Source organism: Dendrobium catenatum, unplaced genomic scaffold (genome assembly GCF_001605985.2).
Source record: "Dendrobium catenatum unplaced genomic scaffold, ASM160598v2 fragScaff_scaffold_501, whole genome shotgun sequence".
In the NCBI taxonomy this organism is placed as follows: domain Eukaryota; kingdom Viridiplantae; phylum Streptophyta; class Magnoliopsida; order Asparagales; family Orchidaceae; genus Dendrobium; species Dendrobium catenatum.
Window position 1 is genome coordinate 411,268 of NW_021318963.1, and position 21,767 is coordinate 433,034.

Below are 21,767 nucleotides of genomic sequence, written 5' to 3' on the forward strand. Positions count from 1 at the left end.
CTAAGCACGGTTTGAGACAAGGGGATCCTCTATCCCCTTCTCTTTTTATTTTAGCTATGGAGTATCTCGATCTCTAGAGGGATTGATAATCTTTATAATAGGATGCCTATGCTTAATTTTCGTACTATTGGTGGAATTCCTATTACTCATCTTAGTTTTGCTGATAATTTTATCATTTTTTTTCAATGTCTCTATTAAAAATGTCAAGTGTCTTGCTAGATTTTTATCTTTTTTTCAGATGATTAGTGGGCTGTCTATCAATAGAGATAAGAGCAACTTTATTACTGGATCTTTTATATATGAATCATAATAGAATTAATGACATTAAAAGAGTTTGTGGCTTTAACCAGTCTTCTCTTCCTATTAAGTATCTTGGGGCTCCCTTTTTTAAAGGTAGGAAAAAAAAATTTCTATTTGATAATATCTTTACTACTTTCCAAAAAAAGTTTTTAAATTGGTCTTCTAATTTTCTTTTTTTTGGTGGTAGATTGACATTAATCAAAAGTGTTCTTAACTCTATTTCTATTTTTTTGTTTCATACTTTGCAACCTCCGTCTGGTGTTTGTTTGAGGATGGAGAAGATGACTAATAAATTCTTTTGGGGTGCCACTGATAATAAAGCTTGTATCAATTGGGCTTCTTGGAGAAAAGTTTGTGGTGTTTTTAAGGAAGGGTCGCTGTTGTAAGTCTATTTTTGATACTTCTCATGCGTTTTCTCACAAACTTTGGTATGCTTTTAGATCTAATAATAGTTTATGGGCTAAATTCATGAATGCTAAGTATTGTAAGAATATTAACCCTTTGGTTTGTCACTATAAAAGCTCGGATTCTAAGGTTTGGAAAAAAATTGTGTAAAATTAAATGGGATGTTGAGAAGTTCATCCAATGGGGCATTGGTATTGGGGAGGTTGGTTTTTGGTAGGATAATTGGTTGGGCGCTAGTTCTATTGACCATTACCTTAACACTAATACTATTGTTAATACTAAGGTTAATCATTTTTTATATAATGGGGAGTGGAACATTGCTAAGCTTCAGGAGGTGATTCCGAATGTTATCATTGAGAAAATCATTCAAATCCCTTTAAATTTGTATGTCAAGGATAAAATCATCTTTAATTTCTCTTATTCTGGTAATTTTAACTTAAAGGATGTTTGGGAGGAGTTTAGATTGAAAGGTGATATTTCTACGATCTTTAATTCTCTTTAGCATAATACTATTCCATTATCCTATTCCTTGCTTTCTTGGAGGTGTCTGAAAAACTTTTTGCCTATTGATAACATTTTTTGGAAAAAAAGTTTTAGTATTGTTTCAAAATGTCAATGTTGTTTCAACATTCAGAGCTATCAACATGTGTTTGTCAATGGGTCTATTGCTAGTAATGTTTGGTCTCATTTCCTTAATTTAGCGAATATTGGTGCTTTCAATGATGATTATGACTTGGCCGGTATATTAAAGATTTGGTTTACTGAAAGCAAAGGTTATATTCATAATTTACTTCATATTTTCATTATTTGGTATCTTCGGAAAGGTAGAAATGAGTCCAAATATTTGGGTATTAAGATGAATGCTAATCTTATTATATCCAATATTAGGTACAAAATTTTACAGCTGATTGCTGTGAATCTTATTTCTTTTAAAAACTTTCATAACAGCAAACTTCTGGCGGATCATTTTGGGATTCATAATAGTATTATTAGAAGCAATAGGGATTGTATGGTGAAGTGGTCTAAACCCATCGAACCCTTTGTTAAATTGAATACTGACGGTTCTGTTAAGATTAATAAAGCTGGTATGGGTGGCATTATAAGGAATCATCTTGGTAACCCCATTGCGGCTTTTTTTGGATCTCTGTCTTCTTGCTCTATTTTGACTTCTGAATTAATGGCTTTGGATCATGGTTTACAATTATGCTTAAAATGGGTTTACATAATGTGAATATTGAGGTTGATTCCACTCTTGTTATTCAATTATTACCGAGAAAGATGTTTGCTTCCCCCAAAATTTTTACACTATTAGGAAAATTAAAATGGCTCTCTCTTTGCTCAATTTTACTATTTCTCATATTTATCGCGAAGGTAATGCTTGTGCAGATTAGCTTGCAAATTTTGGGTCTCAAAATGAGATTTTGCTGGAGCATCCTGTGCTTGAGCTGCCTGTACCTCTTAAAAAGATGATTAATCTTGATAAAATTGGTTTACCTTACATTTGCCATATCTAGCTCTATATTTTGATTTTTGTTGGTTTGGTTTGTGGTCTGTGAGCTGGGTTTTTGTGATTTCCTTAGGCTGGTGCAGGAGTTTTTTGGCCACTTCGTTGCTGGCGCATTGTATTTACTCTACTAGTTTTTGTCTTTTAATTCACTGTGGGTGTGTATTTGGCAGAGAGGGAGGCTATTTATGTCCTATTTTAATACTAATGGTTGCTATCATTTTAGGAAGTTGCAGGTGTTTTGCTGGAGCAGGTTGATTTTGTGGGGGTTTTCGTTCTTCTGCCTGTATTTGACTTTGATTAACTCCTTCAGCAATTTTGTGACGTGCTGGAGGCTGCACTGTTACTGGGTTAATTACTTTTGTAAGTGTAACTTTTTTATTAGATCTGAGTGGTTTGATTTAAAGGATTTGTGGAAGAGGCAGTATCTGATTATGATTTGGTGTGGCTGGAATATGCTGGAGCTATTTATGGGTTATACTTTCAATTGGTATCTCTTCTATGTAACTGAGTTATTATCATGTTTTATTTTCTATCTTTCTAATATATCTTTTTTGAGAGTTCTTTGCAGGGGAATTTCTTCTTTAATTTTTTGGAACATCAACGACTCCAAGGTACTAGTAGTTTGGATTTTTAATTTGCTTTTCTACTTTTATCATCAATTTTGCAGGAAGACTGTGCTGAACGAGATACATCTGATCTTTCATTTTTGGGTGCTGTATCTTCACAGCCCGAGTTTTTATTTATGTTCTTTTTGTAATCTTAGGATAAGGAACCACTGGCTCTTAGGTTTTCTTTTACTTTCTCATTGTAGCTCTTTCGAGCATTAACAAGCTGGAGGATCTTTCTAAGGATTTTTGTAACCGTCTTTTCGATATCAAAGAGTAGGCCCCACCGTGGGTTTTAACCAAAAAAAAAACTTTCTGAAGGTGCGATGTAGGGAATGTCAAACGGAAGCAGGGAGCTGAGAGAAATACAGAGGCATGTGGACATGGATTACGACTCAGACGAGGATAACCCGAACACTAGCAGACGAGGAACATGATCAAATCGAGGCGAGCGATCAGATCAAAAATTGGTGTAGGCGGCTAGGGAGAAACCCTAATGGAACGAGCAACATCATTCGACAGACATGAAATGTTTCATCGATGTGTAGTTGAAGCTTTAGCTCTTTATCTAATGGATGCGGCTTCAAACAAACTGATATAAATTACTGAGGCAGTTTAGTTGGAAGAACTAGCTCACGGCCCTTATCGAGGCCAGTACAGAACAGAATGGACAAACTTATACTAAATAGATGTGACGTAATCCTTACGACATTTAAACTTGATTATAATGAATGAGTTGCACCAAATTCAAATAATATAAACTCAGGTCTGTCACAAAGGTATAATGTTCCTGTCATCAAGTTAGGTTACTCTATAGCTTCTTGATGTGTAAGTGCAAAATCAAAAACTTCGGCCCCATATCGTTTTGTGCGGGTGAATTTTGGGTAGATCCATCCATTAGCTATGGACTCAGGCTCCGCTACCTCTGCCACATGGTGAGTTTAGGCTAGTTCCATTAATCAGCCTTTTTTTTTTTTGGGTAAACCCGGGGCAAAAAGGCCCATGAATTAATAACAGAAATAAAAAACAATTACAATTACAAGAACCTGTAAGGAAGAAGAAAAACAGCAACTAAAACTAGCGGCAGTAACAAAATGTAGGCTACAACTAAGGGAGAAGCAGAGGCAGGGGCAATTTTCCAAGAAGAAATAAATTTTGCTTTAAACCAAGAAGTCAAATAATTATGCGTGTTATTAATCAGCCTTCCCTGAGCGTAGTCACGAGCACTATATCCAAAATCACTTGCATCTATACTGTCCTTCTGTCGATTATAATGGCCTTTTTAGAAGCTCAAGTGCAAACCATTTTGTCCAATATACAATATATAACGTTACAGTACACATATTTAATAAATTAGGACGAACAATATTGCATACGGATTACTGGTGGTTCAAAACTGAAAAAGAGAGAGAAAAAGAGGGAGAGAGAGATGAGAAGAGAGAGAGAGTGGTGAGAGACAAAGTGAGATGCTCGACGCGAAAGTGGAAAAAAATCAGAAAAGATGGGAATTTCAGTAAACTGAGAGGATGCCAAGCACTTATTTACACCAATGGTTTGTTGAGTTTTTTCCACTGAGCCATCACACGCACTGATGCATTCTGATGACCACTCCAGTCTTTTCTGTCACCATCTTCTTTGGCTTTGTACACACCAAAAACAGGTTGTGGTTTCTCCTTGGGAACAGCAAGCTTCCCTTTCGACCATTAGATGCATGTCAGCTAAAGTTTCAGTCCCAGCCAACCATCTTCAATCTTTTATTTCTTATTTCTGGCCAAGCAACCCCGAACAACCCGTCAGCTCCTGAATTTGATCGCTCCATGGATCTCCTCTTCTGGCCTCTGGTCTCAAGCATCACTTCCCTAACTTAAGTCTTCTTCTCATCTGACAATAAAGCAGGCCAGGTGCTTTTTCTCTCTCTTTCACTCTCTATCTTTCTCTCTCCCTCTCAACATACACAGAGAAATAAATAGTTCTTACGAAGTTTTTTAATTTTTGTTATTGTTTAATTTGCCCAAAAAAGTACTTTCTTATTATTAAGTTATATGTTTATAAATCTCAATTATTTGTTATTGATAGAGGAATATTCAAGAGAACCTAAATCTTTTTTTTTGGGAGAATTAGAACCTAAATCTTAAGATGCAATTATAGTGATGATATAAAAATTTTAATAGAAACTAGAATAAGAAATTTCCTACAGGATATCAGACCTAAAATTTCCTTACAGTTCTCTAGCTGTTGTTTTTCTGAAGAAATTGAAAGATTATTGACAATATTATCTGATAAAAGACCTGAAATTTCTTTATGGAAAATTTTTTCTCAGATTTAAACAAAATTTTTCATAAAATGAAAAATTTTCAATGAATTTATATATAGTCATAAAATTATTTTGAAATGAAAAGAAATATAATTTGATCTTAGAAAAGTTTCCGAATTTTTTTTTTCAAACTTATATTAGTCATTCTATTTCAATTGATTTCTATCAGATACAGTACCTCCCATTACTTTCTTATCCTCAAACGATATAGGCCATCTTCATCTCCTTTTTGAAAAAAAAAAGCTTAGAAGAAATCAATCCGACTTGATTTTGATTAAGAATATAAAAGAAACCATAATATACTAAAGGTTTTTTCACTGAAATATGAGACATCTTCTTCAAGATAATACAAAAATTGTAGGAAAAAAAAACAAATCTTATAATATAAAAAATTATCTTTTTATTTAAGAACAAATTCTTTATCTGTCTCACTCCCTCTCACACACACACACTTGCCTATAAAAACCTTAATCAGATCACTAACTATATAATCACATCTGTCTCCCTTTCAGGCTATTGCTTCCTCATATCTAGATATATATATTTATTACAGTAAGTTCCTAAATCTACAAGCCAACCCTCCTTTCCCCCATGGAAACAACACCAATCCCAGACAACCACACCACACAAAACCCCTTCACCCTCACCGCCAGCAGCTCCTCTTCCCCTCCAATCCCCCCTTCCCCCAGCCGCTACGAAGCCCAAAAACGTCGGGACTGGAACACCTTCACTCAATACTTAAAAAATCACCGTCCTCCTCTCCCTCTCCCCCGCTGCAGTGGCGCTAACGTCCTCGAGTTCCTCCGCTATTTAGACCAGTTCGGCAAAACCAAATTCCACAACACCTCCTGCCCTTTCTTCGGCCATCCCAACCCCCCCTCTCCATGTCCTTGCCCTCTCCGCCAAGCTTGGGGCAGCCTTGACGCCCTCATCGGCCGCCTCCGTGCAGCCTTCGAAGAGAACAGTGGCCGCCCAGAGTCGAACCCCTTCGGCGCCCGTGCTGTTCGGCTTTACCTCCGAGAAGTGCGCGAGATGCAGTCGAAGGCGAGGGGCATTAGCTACGACAAGAAGAAACGTCGCAAACAACCGCCGCCGCCGCCGCAGCAGCAGAAGCTGCCCTAAATTAATGGTAGGCATACTTGCTTCTTATAACTAAGCTTTGATATTTTCGAACTGTAGTGGTAATTATGCTGGGATGGAGAACTTATGTACTGTGGATTAATTTTATGTTTTTTATGTGATCTGCATATATTCATTTCTTTTAGTGGTGAGATAATGATAGAGTTGAGAATTTGTCGGTGCTTTTAGTTTCTCTGTAGGTTCTCTTTTTGTTTAGTATATATATTGCTGTTCATTCTCAGTTTTTTTTTAAGTAGATGCCTTTCTCTTCTGTGTTATTTTATGTTTTCTTGTCCTAGTTTAATATGCTCTATCAAAAGAATAGATTTGGGTCGTAAGAGATGGTTCATACTGTGTCGGTTTTTGCTTTTACTTCCTGTAGGTTTCCTTTTTAATGTACTTTGATTGGTTTCTTGCTGTTCACTGCCAGTTTTATTTTATAAGTGGATGACTTTATTTTTCTTTAGTTTTAGATTATGTTTGCATGTGCTATTTTAACTTGATTTAACAAAAGAATAGAAGTAGTTGTTAAACAGTTGATGGGCACTTGTGTTTGATATGTTGTCTATTTTTTCTAATGGTGTTATATTATTTTCTTGTTCTTGATTCATCACAAGTTATGCTTAAATTTTCATGTTTCTCTCAATTTGCCTTCTATTTCATGCAATATTGATAGCTAGGACAAGAAATAGCCATGAATAAGCAGAATTTGTTGAAATCTAGTAAAGTTATCATTTCATTCCAATAATGCATGATTGCAAATAGGTTGGCTTTTGATTATATCTTTCATGATTGGAGCTATTGTTCATCCTCTACTGCATATTTTATAAGGGCTTTCTTGCCATTCTATTTTTTTGTCTATTGACATATTTTGTTTAAAGGATAACAATCAATCTCAAATTTTTATATTAGGTAAGTCCAAAATTGATATTAATATAAGGTGACAAAATACTAATTATAGATAAAAGATGTGTTCACAAGATTAAATAGAAACATTAAATCTATATTCAGGCTTCGTTTGGGAAAGCTTTCCTATTGCTTTATAAAGCGACTTGTTAGTACAAAAAAATTTAGAACTAAAAATTTTTGTACGAAAAAGCTACTTTAAAAAGTAATAACAAAGTTGTTCTAAACAAAACCTCAATATGAAAAGATTTATCATAGTCACATCAGGTGAAATCGATGCATCGAGACATTGACTAAGGCCGTTTGGGTTAGACATTTGACTCATAAGTAAAAACTAAATTTCAAATACATAAAATATAAATGAAAATTGCATGACCATTTTAATATTCACACCACAATAAAGAATTATATGATTATATAATATCAAAGACATGCTCCTCAATAAGCCCTTTCTTGATGGTAACTCTATTAGGAGCTAAAATATTTTTTTTCCAATAAAAATATTACATACATAGATTTCTTATATATCTAACTTGAGTAAGAGTTATGCTTAATTATTTAAGATACATATGAAATATGCAGTTTACTACCCATAGCATTAGGGGACATTGCTTCTCATACAAATACTATTAGATGTCCCCAAACTCAGTTTTTTTAATTTCTTTCATTTTCTTTTTCTTATTATATTTTGAAATAAGTTTCCCCTATTTTTTATTTTTTGCTTAGTGAAAAAGATGTACTCCTAGTTTACATAAAAAATAAAACCACTATTTTTTCAAAAGATTTTTTTTTTTATATTAGTAAATTTTTTATGAGAAACATTAAATTGAAAGCTTATTTTGATATTGATAAGAGCCTCTTCTTGTTTCTATTTGTTTGATTTTTCTCGTTTAAAATTTCATATTATGAACTAAAATATCATTTTCTTCACTGCTTCAATATGTAGGTGACTATCAAAAATAGAGTAAGCGCCACTTTTCTTTCTCCACCATCTATGATTCTTTTGAAAATTGACATTTCATGTGAGTTTGACAATGAAGTGTAAATATGTTTAAAACACAATAGTTACCTTCAAAAAGCAAAATTTGATACTTTTTTTTTTTTGTTTTTTGTTTTCGTGGTTTTCATATGCATCCCCCCCACACACACACAATTCTAACATGCTATAAGTGAATCAATATTTAATTACTAAGCATAATTTAAAGAATAATAACTTCTAATTTGTAGAAGACACCTCACCTAATAATATGGAAGATAACCCTCCCCTAAATTCCAGCTTAGAATTGGTGGATTGACCTAGAGAGTTAAAACATATCCCAGCTAGATCCTACTCCTTATGACACCCCACCTATTGTGAATTGGCATATTGTATTTCTTTAAAGGATAAAGAAACAAAGATAATTTACTTGCGGTTTCCAGGGATCCTTATGCTCTCCACTTAAATCCCCTACTCCTATTACTGAGAATGAGATTCAACTAATTTCTAAGATTCTTATAAGATCATATTTTTGAATCTCATGTCTCTTAATTTGATGTTACATGTTAACATTACTAGTAGGAGAAAATTATTTAAATTTGATGGTTTTCATAAGCCTACCCTTCAAGGGTCCATTCCATTGAGAAAAGGAACTTGATTTATATCTATTGAGAAAAAGGAAGAGGTAATAAGAAAGCATGTTAATTAAACTATCACTTTTTACATACTTAATTTTGCAAGAATTCTATACTTATAAGAACTCAAAATGGGAGGGAGGCCTTTTTTATGACTTATCAAGTTTTCTTCTAAAATTCACATTGTGGTTGGTTAGTTCTTATGTTGATTGCTAATTTATGAAGCTTTATGTAAGATTTCATATATTCTTCTAATTATTTAGTTGACTATAAAATTTCTTGTTTGACTTCACTTTTATGACCTAATTAGTAGTATATTTTTTGACATTTTGTTTCATCTCATATCTTTTATTTTATTTGATTTGTACTAAAACTTTATTTCAATAATTTTTTATAATGTCTATTAAAAAGAGTTCTAATTTGCACCTATATTTAGTTTCTTACAACTCTGGTAATTCATGATCCTAACCTAATCTTTACTCAGTCAGTTTGTTTGGTATAACAAGTTTTTTGTTTTATTATTTTTTTGATAAAGCCCATTGATGAGAACAAGTTTTATATCATCCAAAGAAATATTACAAGGTCCTTAGTAGAAAACTAAAGCTTGCTAATTCTCCCAGAGCTACAATAAAAAAAACAATAGAGCATAGGTCCCCAAACTAATTACATAATAAAAGAGAAACAATGAGTCAATAAGCTAAATCCAAAAATAAGCCCAAGCATAGATAGATTAAAAGACCCATAAGGATCCACCAAAAGGAACCTAAAAAAAACCAGAAGAACCACAAAGAGAACTAGATCATCAGAGCATATAAAAAATGAGTAAACCAAAGAAAGACTTAGAGGTGAATTCCATAGCTGACAAAATTGATCACCACATAATAGCAGGACCATCACAAGGAAGAAGCAATCGTAGGACATGAAAGCTAAATTTGAAATCCAAGAAGAACATGAAAAACTCTTACAAAGAAACTTAGATTCTCCAATTAATCCCTTGTTTTTCATATTCTTCTTGGAGAGAGTGCAAATTAGAGAATCTAAGCTGGAGATTAAACTAAATAATCGGGAAAAAGAAAAATAAACAAAGAAGTAAAAAAAAAAAACCAAATAGGACTAATCTTTAGGAAAACACTAGAGTTACCAAGCCAGTTCCACACATCCAGCTACAAACAACAGAGAATCAAAATAAGGACCATCTCCCATACATAGACATAGCCACCAAAATAGGAATAAAACTAGAAGAAAATAAACCTTTCCATGTCTCACACAAGAAATAGCCATAAGGCAAACAACCCACCAATTCCAGCAAGGCCACCATAATGTCGCACCACCATACCTCATAATTTATATATAATTACAAACACTATCTAACACAAATCAAGAGAATAATAAAATTGACAGTAAAAAAATGACCTTTCCAAACATTAGATATAGAAATATAATCATAGTCCACAAAAGCCACCAAACCATAATAGGTTCAAAAGGTAATCAAATAACACCGGCCAATAATAGTAAAAAGAGGTAACAAACAAGCATATAAGCAAACACATGAAATGATGTCCAACAAAATTTTCTAATATTTATACAACTAAATACAACATTCCTTGAAGATATATTCGAGTGAAAAACATGAATTGAAATCTAAAAAAAAAAAAAAGAAACACCTATCACCAGTAGATCTAAAATCAACTACAGAACCTTTACTTGGAGAGAGTGCCTAATCATAAGAAATTAGTTTAGGAGCAATATTAGATCTACTTATTCTAACATCAGATGAAGTGTTATTCAAGCTTCTTTTTAAAAAAATATGTACTTTTCCTCTTTTTCTTAATGGCAACTAGAGAGGAATCATCTTTGACAACCATAATAACATTTAAATCAAAATCTTTATGAAAGAAACATTCGTCTACATAATTAATCTCTCCCTCTATAATTAGAATGGCCAAAAGCTGGGCAAATCTAACTGAGGCATAATACTTATCATATATATTGTATATCCCCCTAAAGTAAACCCTCCAAATTAGACTGAGGCACATCAGCATAAGAGGGAGAAATAGAAATGGAAATTATGGATAGTAAAGTGGAGACGTTTACACTGTTGGAAGAAGGATTATATTGAGAACAAGGAGCCATTTGATTGCCAATTTGAGCTTCGGGGCTAATATTATAAGTAGCATAGATAGGATTTGGGGAAATAATAATAGATGAAGGGGCATTCTGGTTAAGGTTAGATGATAAGGCAATATTAGTGTGCTTGGTACAAAAGGTTTTTACTTGTGAGGAATAAACTTGACAAAAGTTCCACATTTTCACATATGCACCTATTGGTACTAAAAATATTTTCCTTGCCATGTCCACGCATTTAGCTCTAGAAATATCTAAATAATTTGCAGATGTTATATTTTCAAGTTTTTATTATTCCTTAATCAATTCATTACCTTTCAAGCATCTAGAGATGCTCTCCTTGACATCAACACTTGTGAGTTTTTGTTTTGTGCTATTATTTCATCAAATTGGAGTTAATTTCTCATCACAACATAATATGCTTTACAATAAAGTTATAATTTTTTACCATCTCAATATGTTTGCTCACCTTTGTCACAAGATAAGCATCATATGTTGCTTCCATGATTTTTTTTATTCATGTTCTAATAAAATATTCCAAATGATTATTTATTTGTTTTATTAAGTCTATAATTATCTACATGAATTAGGAGATTATATCTCATGTCATGCCTTTAGTTCTTTTCACCAAAATGCCCACCTACTGATGGATATTATTAAGAATTCCTTATTTGATTGATTTGAAAGGGTTATAGTAATTTTAGTTTGTTGGATTATAAGCATGTTCACATTAAACATGAATGATGATGATAACTACACAAGATTGTTCTTTAGAAGATCTTACTACACAAATAGATAAACATAACACTGAAACCCAACAAAAGAGCAAAAAACACCAAAAGACTAACTATGGTTTGTAAGATATGTTATATCAGAAAAAGTAGCAAGTAATATTAAGAATGCAAAATATTTAAAATATGTTAATGTACTATTAATCAATTTGATATCGAGAGAAAATTTTGCTCAAAATGTTAATGTTTTGTGAGAAAATTTTCCTAGTAATATTAAGAATGTTATAAAATATATGTTTAAAATTAAAAGAAAAAAACTCTTAATAGTAAAAATAATTGATGTGGAATCAAAAAATATATAAAGAGATAAAAAATAAGAAGCTATGTTATAAAAATTAGATTAGATGTACAAGCTCAAAAATTTGGGAAATATATATAAGGGCTAGTAGGGATTCTAAGAAAGTAATATGTGATGAAAAATTTTTTGCTATTAGTGATTTGCAAAAAAGATTAGATAATAAGGAGGGTAAAAGATGTATGCATAAGTTAGCCATGTAAAGAGATAATAGAAGTAAGAATTTAGTTCAAGTGAAGTGTATTAATGATGGAGATAAAAAAAATTCACATATTATGATATTTAATATAGGTGGGTGTTATATTTTGATACATTTTTCAATGAAGGTTATGAGAATATGATTAACCTTTGTGACCTTAACATTCTAAATAAAAATAGAGATTTTTCTTTTCACCGCCATATTTGTAAAATTGAAGTTTGAGAGACTTTAAAGAAAGTTAAGTGCGGAAAAAGCAGTATGATCTAATGATATTCAATAGAAGTGTGGAAATCCAATAGATATATAAAAAAAATTTACTTACTAAACTTTTTAATATTATTTTGAGGACTAAAAAGACATTTCATGAAAAGAGAAATCGAGCATAGGTTATGATGTGATACTAATATTTCTCAAAATCAGTTTGGATTCATCTTAGTTAGGTCTACTATGGAAGCTATGTATTGTTGAGAGATTTGATGGAGAAGTATAGAAAAAGTAAGTAGGATTCACATATAATATTTATTGATTTTGAGAAAGCATTTGATAAAGTTCGAAGTGAAGTGCTCTCAAGAGTTCTAAAATAGAAAAGAGTAGATAATGCTTATATTCAAGTGATTAAAAATTTGTATATCGGAGTTATTACTTGAGTTCAAACATAGCATTGTTTGACCAAGTGTTTACCGACATCAATTGGATTGTGTCATAGTTCAACTTTAAGTCTATATCTTTTTACTATAGTCATGGATGTTCATACTAGACATTTGCAAAATGGGATATCCTTCTTGTTGATCAGATTAGAGAGCGAGTTGATGAAAAACTTGAATTATGGAGATCAATCTTATAATCTAAATTTTTTTGTTTGTCTGTATCTAAAATCGAATACATGGAGAGTAATTTTATTAGTAATGGATATAGTGATGAGATTGTGATATGGGTGATCAAGTCATTAAAAAGATTGTAAGTTTTAAATATCTCAGGTTTACACAATACGTATATATCAATCATTTGTATCCTTTGAATCATTATCATTTGATTCTAAACTTTGTTCCTTGTCCTCCTCATTCTCATAATGTTTCCCTAGCAGAGCGAAGTTTCACCAGAGCGCAAAGGAAACTCTAGCATAGCGAAGTTTCCCTATAAAACTTTCAAGTTCTTCGCAAATAAATATGAATTAGCTTTCCACATAAAATTTAATCTATAACCTATCTTATGCTTGCCTTGTCTATAATTGTTGTCATGCCAACTTATCTATAAGTGACTTCATGCCATACTTTAAACTAATAGACTTATTTTTTTGAAAAAAAAGATGTGAAGTTCAAGTGCTTTGGGAACTACTTTTCATTACTATTATATTTATCAAGCACCTTATTTCATGATTAATCCACAACCGGAAGCCTGATGCCATAGTGTTGAAATAAATGCAACAGAATCAGAAGTTTCCTTAACTAGTAAAAGGTGGGAAATGCATTCGATTTGCAGAGAACTTTTAGTATAAGAGTGGACTTAAATTTAAGATCCATAATATTGTACAGTATATGTTTAGGAATTTAAATGTTCAGATTATTAGCGTACAGTGTAATGATGGTTGCATGACTATGTGAGCTCAAAAGAGTCTTCTGAAGAAGTTACAATATTTACTAGTAAAGTCAAGGAGTTGGGTGTAATGTATTAATTAGAATATGCAGTGTAGTATTCTGCAAGGAATGGTCTTTTGCTTAGTATGCATGGATCTATGATGCTTTGCCTCTTCAATTTCCATGATTTCTTCAAATGATGAAATTGAGATTTTCTGCTAGATAAAGTTTTGTTCAGGATGTTATCCACCATCCTGCCATGAATCTATGTGAAATTTGACTCTGAGAACATATAATTTATAATTTAACTGACGTTTTATTCTTCTACTGTAGTAGTAAAAAATTTAATGATCCCATTAGTATAGAAGAAGCTCAACATCGAGCAAGAAATTGAAGATCCAATGGCCTATAATACAGTAAGTATATGGAAATTTATCTTCAGTGATATCACATCGATTATGGATAGCCATAATCAATACAAGAAAACTTGTAGCATAAACACTTTTCAAGTAAACATCTATTAGAAGTGAAATTTGTTGGTTCTATTAAGAGCTGGCGACAAAAATTTAGTGGGCAAAAGTTTACTCACTCTAATTTTAGGATAGATACAATTTTCCCTTGTTTAGCTACTAGCCATGCATATATGGTAGGAAAGAGTGGAACCTTCCTCCCAGCTCTTTTTTTATTATATATATATATATATATATATATATATCAAAATGACAATTACAAAATGACGGCACTAGCTAGAGGGCTAAGGCTTTGTTTAAGACGACTTTTTTATTGCTTCTTAAAGCAGCTTTTTAGTACAAAATTTTAAATTTTTACACTAGAAAGTTGTTTTAATTAGAAGCAGTAATAAAACCGTCCCAAACGAAGCTTAAGTCTACCCATACTCGACTATGCAACCGCGTGACCAAGGGGTATGCCACTTGATTTGGATCTCTCAATGGCTAATATCTAGTCCAGTTAGTCATGATGGAAATAAGACTGCTAAGTTGAATATGTTGTTAACAAGATAAATTGAGGAAATATAATATTAGTAAAGTTGTGGCCGGGTTTAATATCCAGTGAAGATAAGGTTATAGAAACATAAGGTTAGACGATTTAAACATGTACAATGAGTGGTAGAAAAAAAAACCTTATGATCAGTTAATCATGTTTTAATTAATGGAGAAAATATATTCCAAATGCTTATATAACAAACTTAGGGCATACGACAGGTTATGGATAAGTAGGAATGAGATCAATTTCACATAAAGATGGTGCAGTACCAGTGATAGAATGAATCCATGCAAGGAGCTAGTGAATATTTAATTTAAAGAAGATCACATCTTGAATTTGATCCTTTGACTTCTATGTTAAGAATCAAGGAGTATATCACTTGAGCTGCAACTCTATTGTGAACTTCTTAAAATTAGTATAAATGAATTAGGAAGAAATAGAGGTTTCATGAAGCCTTCAACAAATATTCAAGGGGATAATTTAAAATTTATGATAATGGTAACATATGGCTCCATATGTCACAAACCATGACCTGATAGACCCACGGACTGGTCAAAACTGGCTGCAGGAGCGGTACTCTGTATAGGTGCTACTTGACGGGCACTCTGCCCGTTTGTCAAATCTGGGTCGGACGGAACCATAATCACGTAGAACATTCGTCTGAATATGCATGCACAAGAAAACAAACATGAATGAATGCCTAGACATACCTAAAACTATCGAACTTCTTTTACCGATTAAATCCTATAGCTTTATTTTATAATAAGTTTCCAAACCCAGTGCTCTGATACCAAAAAAAGATTGTCACAACCCAATGCGATAAGACCCACATATGGGTTAGATCCTATCATGTTGGCTTGCAATAAGCCGACCAAGAGATTTGAGTTTTAGAAACTATACAGATTTTTTGTCCAATTTTAACATTAAAATAAACAACAAACCACAAAGTCGCTAACAACTACCCATATACAGAAAATAGCTCAATCACAAAATATCTTTTCATTACTCATCAAACAGTTTATTCAATAATTACAATACAATACATGGTTAAATACGATCGGAATACATAATAGAGATTAGATTAAGTGATTAGTCATGACTGTACAAAAAATAACTTTTAAAAAAGAAGTATCCATACAGACTCATATCAAATTCTAAAAATTATTACTTAATAGGCTATTTCCCATTCCAGAGCCTAAAAGCAGAGCGCAGAACAACTGTGAGCTAACACAGCTCAGTAGTCTATATCTACCAATCTAAATTTTCAAATGCATCTACTATTAAGCATTTATTTGAGTGCTTAAAAAATATAATAAATCATTGCACTGAGTAGAATAGTAACGGGAAAGAACTTAATAGCGAGACTATCAATAACGGGAGAGAACTTAATTGAGGAATGTTGTTGACAATAAGAGAGCTTGGCGGTGAAGGCGATGGGAAGTAGTGAGAATGGTTGTGATTTTGGGGGCTTAGGTTGTTCAAGGGTAATAAGAGGTGCTCAATGGAAGTCATTGGAAATATGACGTTAAGATGGAGGCTTTTTGTGATGGAGAAAGGAATGGGTGAGGTAGGTAGTAGGAAGGGTATACTCATGTGGTGTAGAGTGACTTGGGGGTGATTAAGGACTACTAAATTTTTAGGGCGGTCATAGATGCACGATAAAAGCAGTTTAAGGGGGTAGTTTATGGGGGGGGGTGGCAACGTTGGAGGTAGGGATGAAGGACAGGAAGGCTCAGGCGAAGAAGGTGCAAGAATTAAAATCTAATCTCAATAATTTATATAATTTTTAATATTTTGAGGGGCTACTTGTTTGGAAGTAAATGGGTGTAAAGTATTGCTTTTGTAGTGGTTTTAAAAATATTTATGTTTGGTTGGATGAAAGAGAAATGTAGTGTAAGGTATTCTAAATGTAATGGAAAGTATTCTAGTTTATTTTTTATGTTGCAAGCTTGCCTAATTTTAAGTAAAAACTATTTTTTCCGCAAGCAAGCTACCTTGTCACTACTTTCGCCGGCCACCGTATGTTGTCTGCTGATCTCCACCAACCACCGGCACCACCGTCAGCCACCATGCCAGAGTCGATGGCTGATCCCCATCATTTTGAATATTACACTGCATCCATTTTATTTCAAGTCAAACAAAAAAATAATCTCTTGCATTCTTTTTACACTAATCCAATAAACTTCAAACACTTTAAATACACTATATTGTTTTTACACTTCACTTCTTTTAATTTTTATTCTTTTATAGCATACCAAACAGCTACTAAATCAAATACAAATACATACAAACAGACACATATAGACACACGCACACATGCACACGTGCATACACATATATCAAAATATTAACTATTTTCTAATATTCTTCATTTCCGATCCATTTTTTTGCTTTTGAGATCGTCTTACCCTCGTGCACGTACTTTAGATGATGTTAGCGCACTCAAGACTCCGGCATATGTACCACAACATTGGAGAAACCTTCCAGTGAATAAACTACGTGCAGATACTTTCTTCTGGGATCCCCCAAGCCATCGCCATTTTTTTGACATTTTATTTCTTGTATTTTCAGGCATATTCTCTAATTATTCAATGAACTTATATAAAGTCCTTCTCATCAACTAGAAATTCCAGTTCTGATGTCAATTTTAGTCTTGGTTACTAACAATCATACACAATATTGATGGGCCTAACCAAAAAATATTAATCATACCTTGTTTTTTTGTACAATAGCCTCAAATCTATTCATTAGATATCCATACTGATATGGTGATTAAGAGATGAGTTAAGCCTTCCTCCCCACAAAACTCAATGCATGGCTATCCTTTATTAATGAGTTAGATGATACAAATTACATCTAACTCCATTTCTTTTGCAATATCATATTACTTATATCTCAATTACATTTCTTTGGCTTGCCTTTTGGCCTCATGAAGCAGTTCTTCTATTTCCGGTAGACATTTTATACTAATCCATCAAAGCTCATAAGCATTAAATACCAAGCTTCAGATAATATATAGTTCCACTTCAGCTTTACAAATAGATATAAAAATTTCTGAGATGCAACCACTGAAAAATCTCTCTAATTTTAGCTCACTTTAAGGTAACTTAATCTTACAGTGTAAGTAACTATTTTCTTCTATTTTGTGATCCACAGGAAGGAAAACGAAGTTTTTGTGCACCTAAAAATTGTTGCTTTAAAAGTTTTAGCAAATCTAAGAAACTATAGAGCCAAAGATTGTGCACTAAATAATTAAGATCATTGCCTTTTTTAATGCTCTCTTAGATTTTGAATTGAGGTCCTGGTTAAAATCCAAATATTTGTTCTGTTGATAAACCCTTGCCGAGCAGCAATCTACGATCTACAAGAACTTAGCCTTGAGTACAGCACCTCCTGCAACTTCAAATAGTAAAATGTTTTGATCTGTTAAGGTGGATTCTCTTGACTTCTTACAAAGGCGTAACGAAGTTCTAGTAAAGATTATAAATGTCAAAATTTTTACTTCTCTCATGATCTTGATGCTTGGTCATAATTTAATCTCTTTCAGGTCAACAACTCTCCAAAAGCAACTGGTGAAAAAGGGTTGCTGGTGCCATTATATATTGCACTTTGCTTTGAGTGACTTCGTCCATTCATGATCATCTAGGTTGCTTTCCTCATCATTTGGAAAAACTTTGGACTAGTAGTTTATCTCATATTTAAATCAGTACTATGTGAGCTCTAGAAAATTGTGAAGGTTGCTTTTGATAGTTCTTCATGTGGATGCCTTTGATTATTTATCTGAGCCATCATACCATATGGCTTTATGTGTCTCTTTTTGGTTTCTTAATAAATTGAAAATCAGTTGTTGTATTTATAATGCAAGGTCCACATCAATTCAATGCTCGTTTTTTTTTCTTCTTGCTGAAAGAAATAGAAGAATGTACTTATTGGAATAAAATAAGCTCTATCTCATACATTGAAATTATAAGAGAATGCCCTATTGCAGTGAGTGGAAGAGATTCATTTTGCTAACATACTGTTGAATCTATTTGCAGAAGCTTAGAAACAGTTCAGATCTAATGACATCTTCAAGATCCATTAACCTAAAACAAATAGATGTTTTTTTTTTTTAGGGAAACCCACGGAGGGGCCTACACGTTAATAAAAAACCAAAATTACAAGATCTTTAGGGGGACCTTTAGCTCACTAATGCTCACTACTGCTCCAACGAGCTACAATCAAAGTAAAAAAGAAAACTAAGAGCCGGAAGTCCCATCTAAGCCAAATTATAAAGTACACTAATAACATTCTACCAACAAAAATAGAAAGGGAAAGATAAATCTCATTCAGCACCACTCTTCCAACCACAATCGTGTCCTGCATAAAACGAGAGTGATTATCCAAAAACCTGCAAAAGTGGCTTGCAAGGACACGAAACAAAAAATTTAAGAACAAGAAGATAAAAATAAAATTGACAAAGTTAGGACTATTTGTTAAAATCCAAGCTAAGAGGAATTTATGCATATTCCTATAAAGAGAAATTATGTTGGTTTTAAGATATCCTTTGTAAATTCCATGGTTACGAGCCACTATCAACAATAAACATTTGATACTGATCAGAACATCCCCAACAAAACACCTCAAACTATAATTCCTCCAACCCAACAAAAAATATTCAAATTCCAAAGATCAATAACACACAAGCCGCACACATATATTTTTTTGCCCTAGCCGCCCCTGCTCTGGCGATTTTATTTGCGACCACAGCTCCCCGTTTTTTCCGTCTGCTCTCTTCGATCGGTTGTTCGTCTGAGCGTATTTGGCTGTTTTGATTCTTCTTCTTCAGTTTCTTGCCTTCGGGCTGTTGGGTTTCATCTTCTCCGATGGATACGAACTCACCGTCTGCTCTTGCTAATGTCTGGGGTGTTCCTCCCCAAGGGATGCATGGATCTACCAAAGGTATGATATATAATGGTAAAGCTTTGGCTTCTTCGCGATCTTTTCGCGATGTGTTGGCGGGTCCGAGCCAATCGAAAGATCCTTCGTTCTTACGAAATCGACCGTTAAAGGCTTTCCTGCGATTTTAATGTCCGATGATGATATTATTAAACTTGCATCCCCTTTTCAGTTTACTCTTGTTGGCAAATTTACCGTTCGTAGACCCAACCTAGATGTGATTCGTAATTTTTTTTGGTAAACTGAAACTTTCTGGTAACTTTTCTATAGGATTAATTACTTGATCCAAGGCATGTTTCTATCCAGTTATCCAACGATTTGGATTACAGTAGGGTTTTTGCTATGAGGTCTTACTATATTATGAATTGTCAAACTTAATTACAGTAGGATTGCTGATATTAATATTGATATTTGGCCTTACTTGCATTTTGTGACAATTGACTGGGAGTATTGTTGGAATCCTTATTATGGGATTGAACTTATTATTGTTTACTATTTCTTGGTGAGGGATACTGTTAGCAACTGGGTTAGCTTGCACATAATATAATAAAGCTTAATCACATGGTTTAGAGTAGTAGAAATCAAGAGATGTTTACATTGTTAAACGAGGCGATTTAGCATAAACTTTATGTTACTACATCTTTTTTTCTTTAAAGCAAAAGAAAAAACACATATATATACTTACATGTTACTCCATAATAGAATATAAATATATATAATTAAACTAAAAATAAAAATTATTAAACACATATATATACTTACATGGGCTTTTCTTGCTCTCTCATCAATCCATTGTTGATCCTCTTGTCGCTTATGAGTGTGACTATGTAATTTCACAGGGGTCGGTTCTCTACCCAGCATCTCTTTCTATTAGAATTAAAAGAATTCTATTACTATTTGTATTAAAGAAAAATTTTAAAAAACATATAAAATTCATTACCAAATGTCGCCTGTGCTCAGTATGTGGAACGGAGCCTCAGCCGCCAGTGTGAAGGGAACTACCCAAGCCCCCAACATCAGAAGCTCTGTTCTATTGATTTTGATCCCTCCTCCTGGTATACTCTGCACTGCCCCAAGTAGTGTTCAACTCAGCCCATATAACCTCTCCAATCCACAATGATCGCTTCCCAGACTTTCTAATGTCTGTGAACATGTCGCGCATCCGAGTGGACCCACGCTTCTCAAAATTCTTTCTAATCTTGTCATTGTGCTGGGGCAGCAAACAAAATTCTTTCTGCATTTAAATACATACAATATATAATATATAGCTAGGATTTTTAGCTTAAGTAAAAAAGAATAAATCATTTAACATAAAAACTAATACCCAAAAATACCTCAAACTCTCTAAACCACATATCTCAGACTCCGTATATTTTGTTTTAGATCTACTCAAGCGAAAACCATTAGACTCTAAAGCTGACCTCCATAATTCAAGTTTACCTTAAACTCCATCTCTAATCTTATTAACAAGAAGAATATCATTAGCAAAAAGAATACATAAAGGTGCATCCTCTTGCAAATGCCTATTGAGAATGTCCATGACTAAAGCAAAAAGAATACATAAAGGTACATCCTCTTGCAAGATTTGGACTTGAGGCTGATCCTTTATGTAATCCAGACATAATGAGAAAATATTTGGTCAAACCACCTCGTGTTTGAACACAAGTAATACCTCATGCATATATATCTTTAATGTTTTGAATACAAACATTATTAACTCCTTTTTTTTTCAAGAAGTATCTATAGCACATCTCTTGGAACTTTATCATATGCTTTCTCTAAATCAATAAATATGAAATGCAGATCATCCTTATTCTCTCTATATTTCTCCATCCAAATCTCTCAATAAATGTATAACTTCTATAGTAGACCTACTCGGCGTTAATCCAAATTGATTTTAAAAAGTTTAGAAACAAAAAAATATTGAATATAAGCGTTAGTAACTTTTTTTTTTTTGCAAGAACTCTCAATAGCACTCCTCTTGAAACTTTATCATATGCTTTCTTTAAATCTACAAAAGTACATATGTAGATCCTCCTTACTCTCTCTATATTTGTCCATCAAACATTTCAAA

General features: G+C 33.1%; 1 protein-coding gene across 1 annotated transcript; it reads left to right on the forward strand.

Moving 5' to 3' along the window:
* The first annotated feature begins 4,609 nt into the window (after positions 1-4,609).
* Positions 4,610-18,527, forward strand: LOC110094977 (protein G1-like4). Its single transcript, XM_020820337.2, has 3 exons — positions 4,610-4,718; positions 5,644-6,260; positions 18,303-18,527. Exon 2 carries the CDS (start codon positions 5,723-5,725, stop codon positions 6,251-6,253), a length of 531 nt encoding a protein of 176 aa, XP_020675996.1. The 5' UTR covers positions 4,610-4,718; positions 5,644-5,722; the 3' UTR covers positions 6,254-6,260; positions 18,303-18,527.
* Positions 18,528-21,767: the final 3,240 nt, after the last annotated feature.

Excerpts from the sequence above, each read along its gene's own strand:
- LOC110094977 (XM_020820337.2), top strand. The coding sequence starts at position 5,723 with ATGGAAACAACACCAATCCCAGACAACCACACCACACAAAACCCCTTC.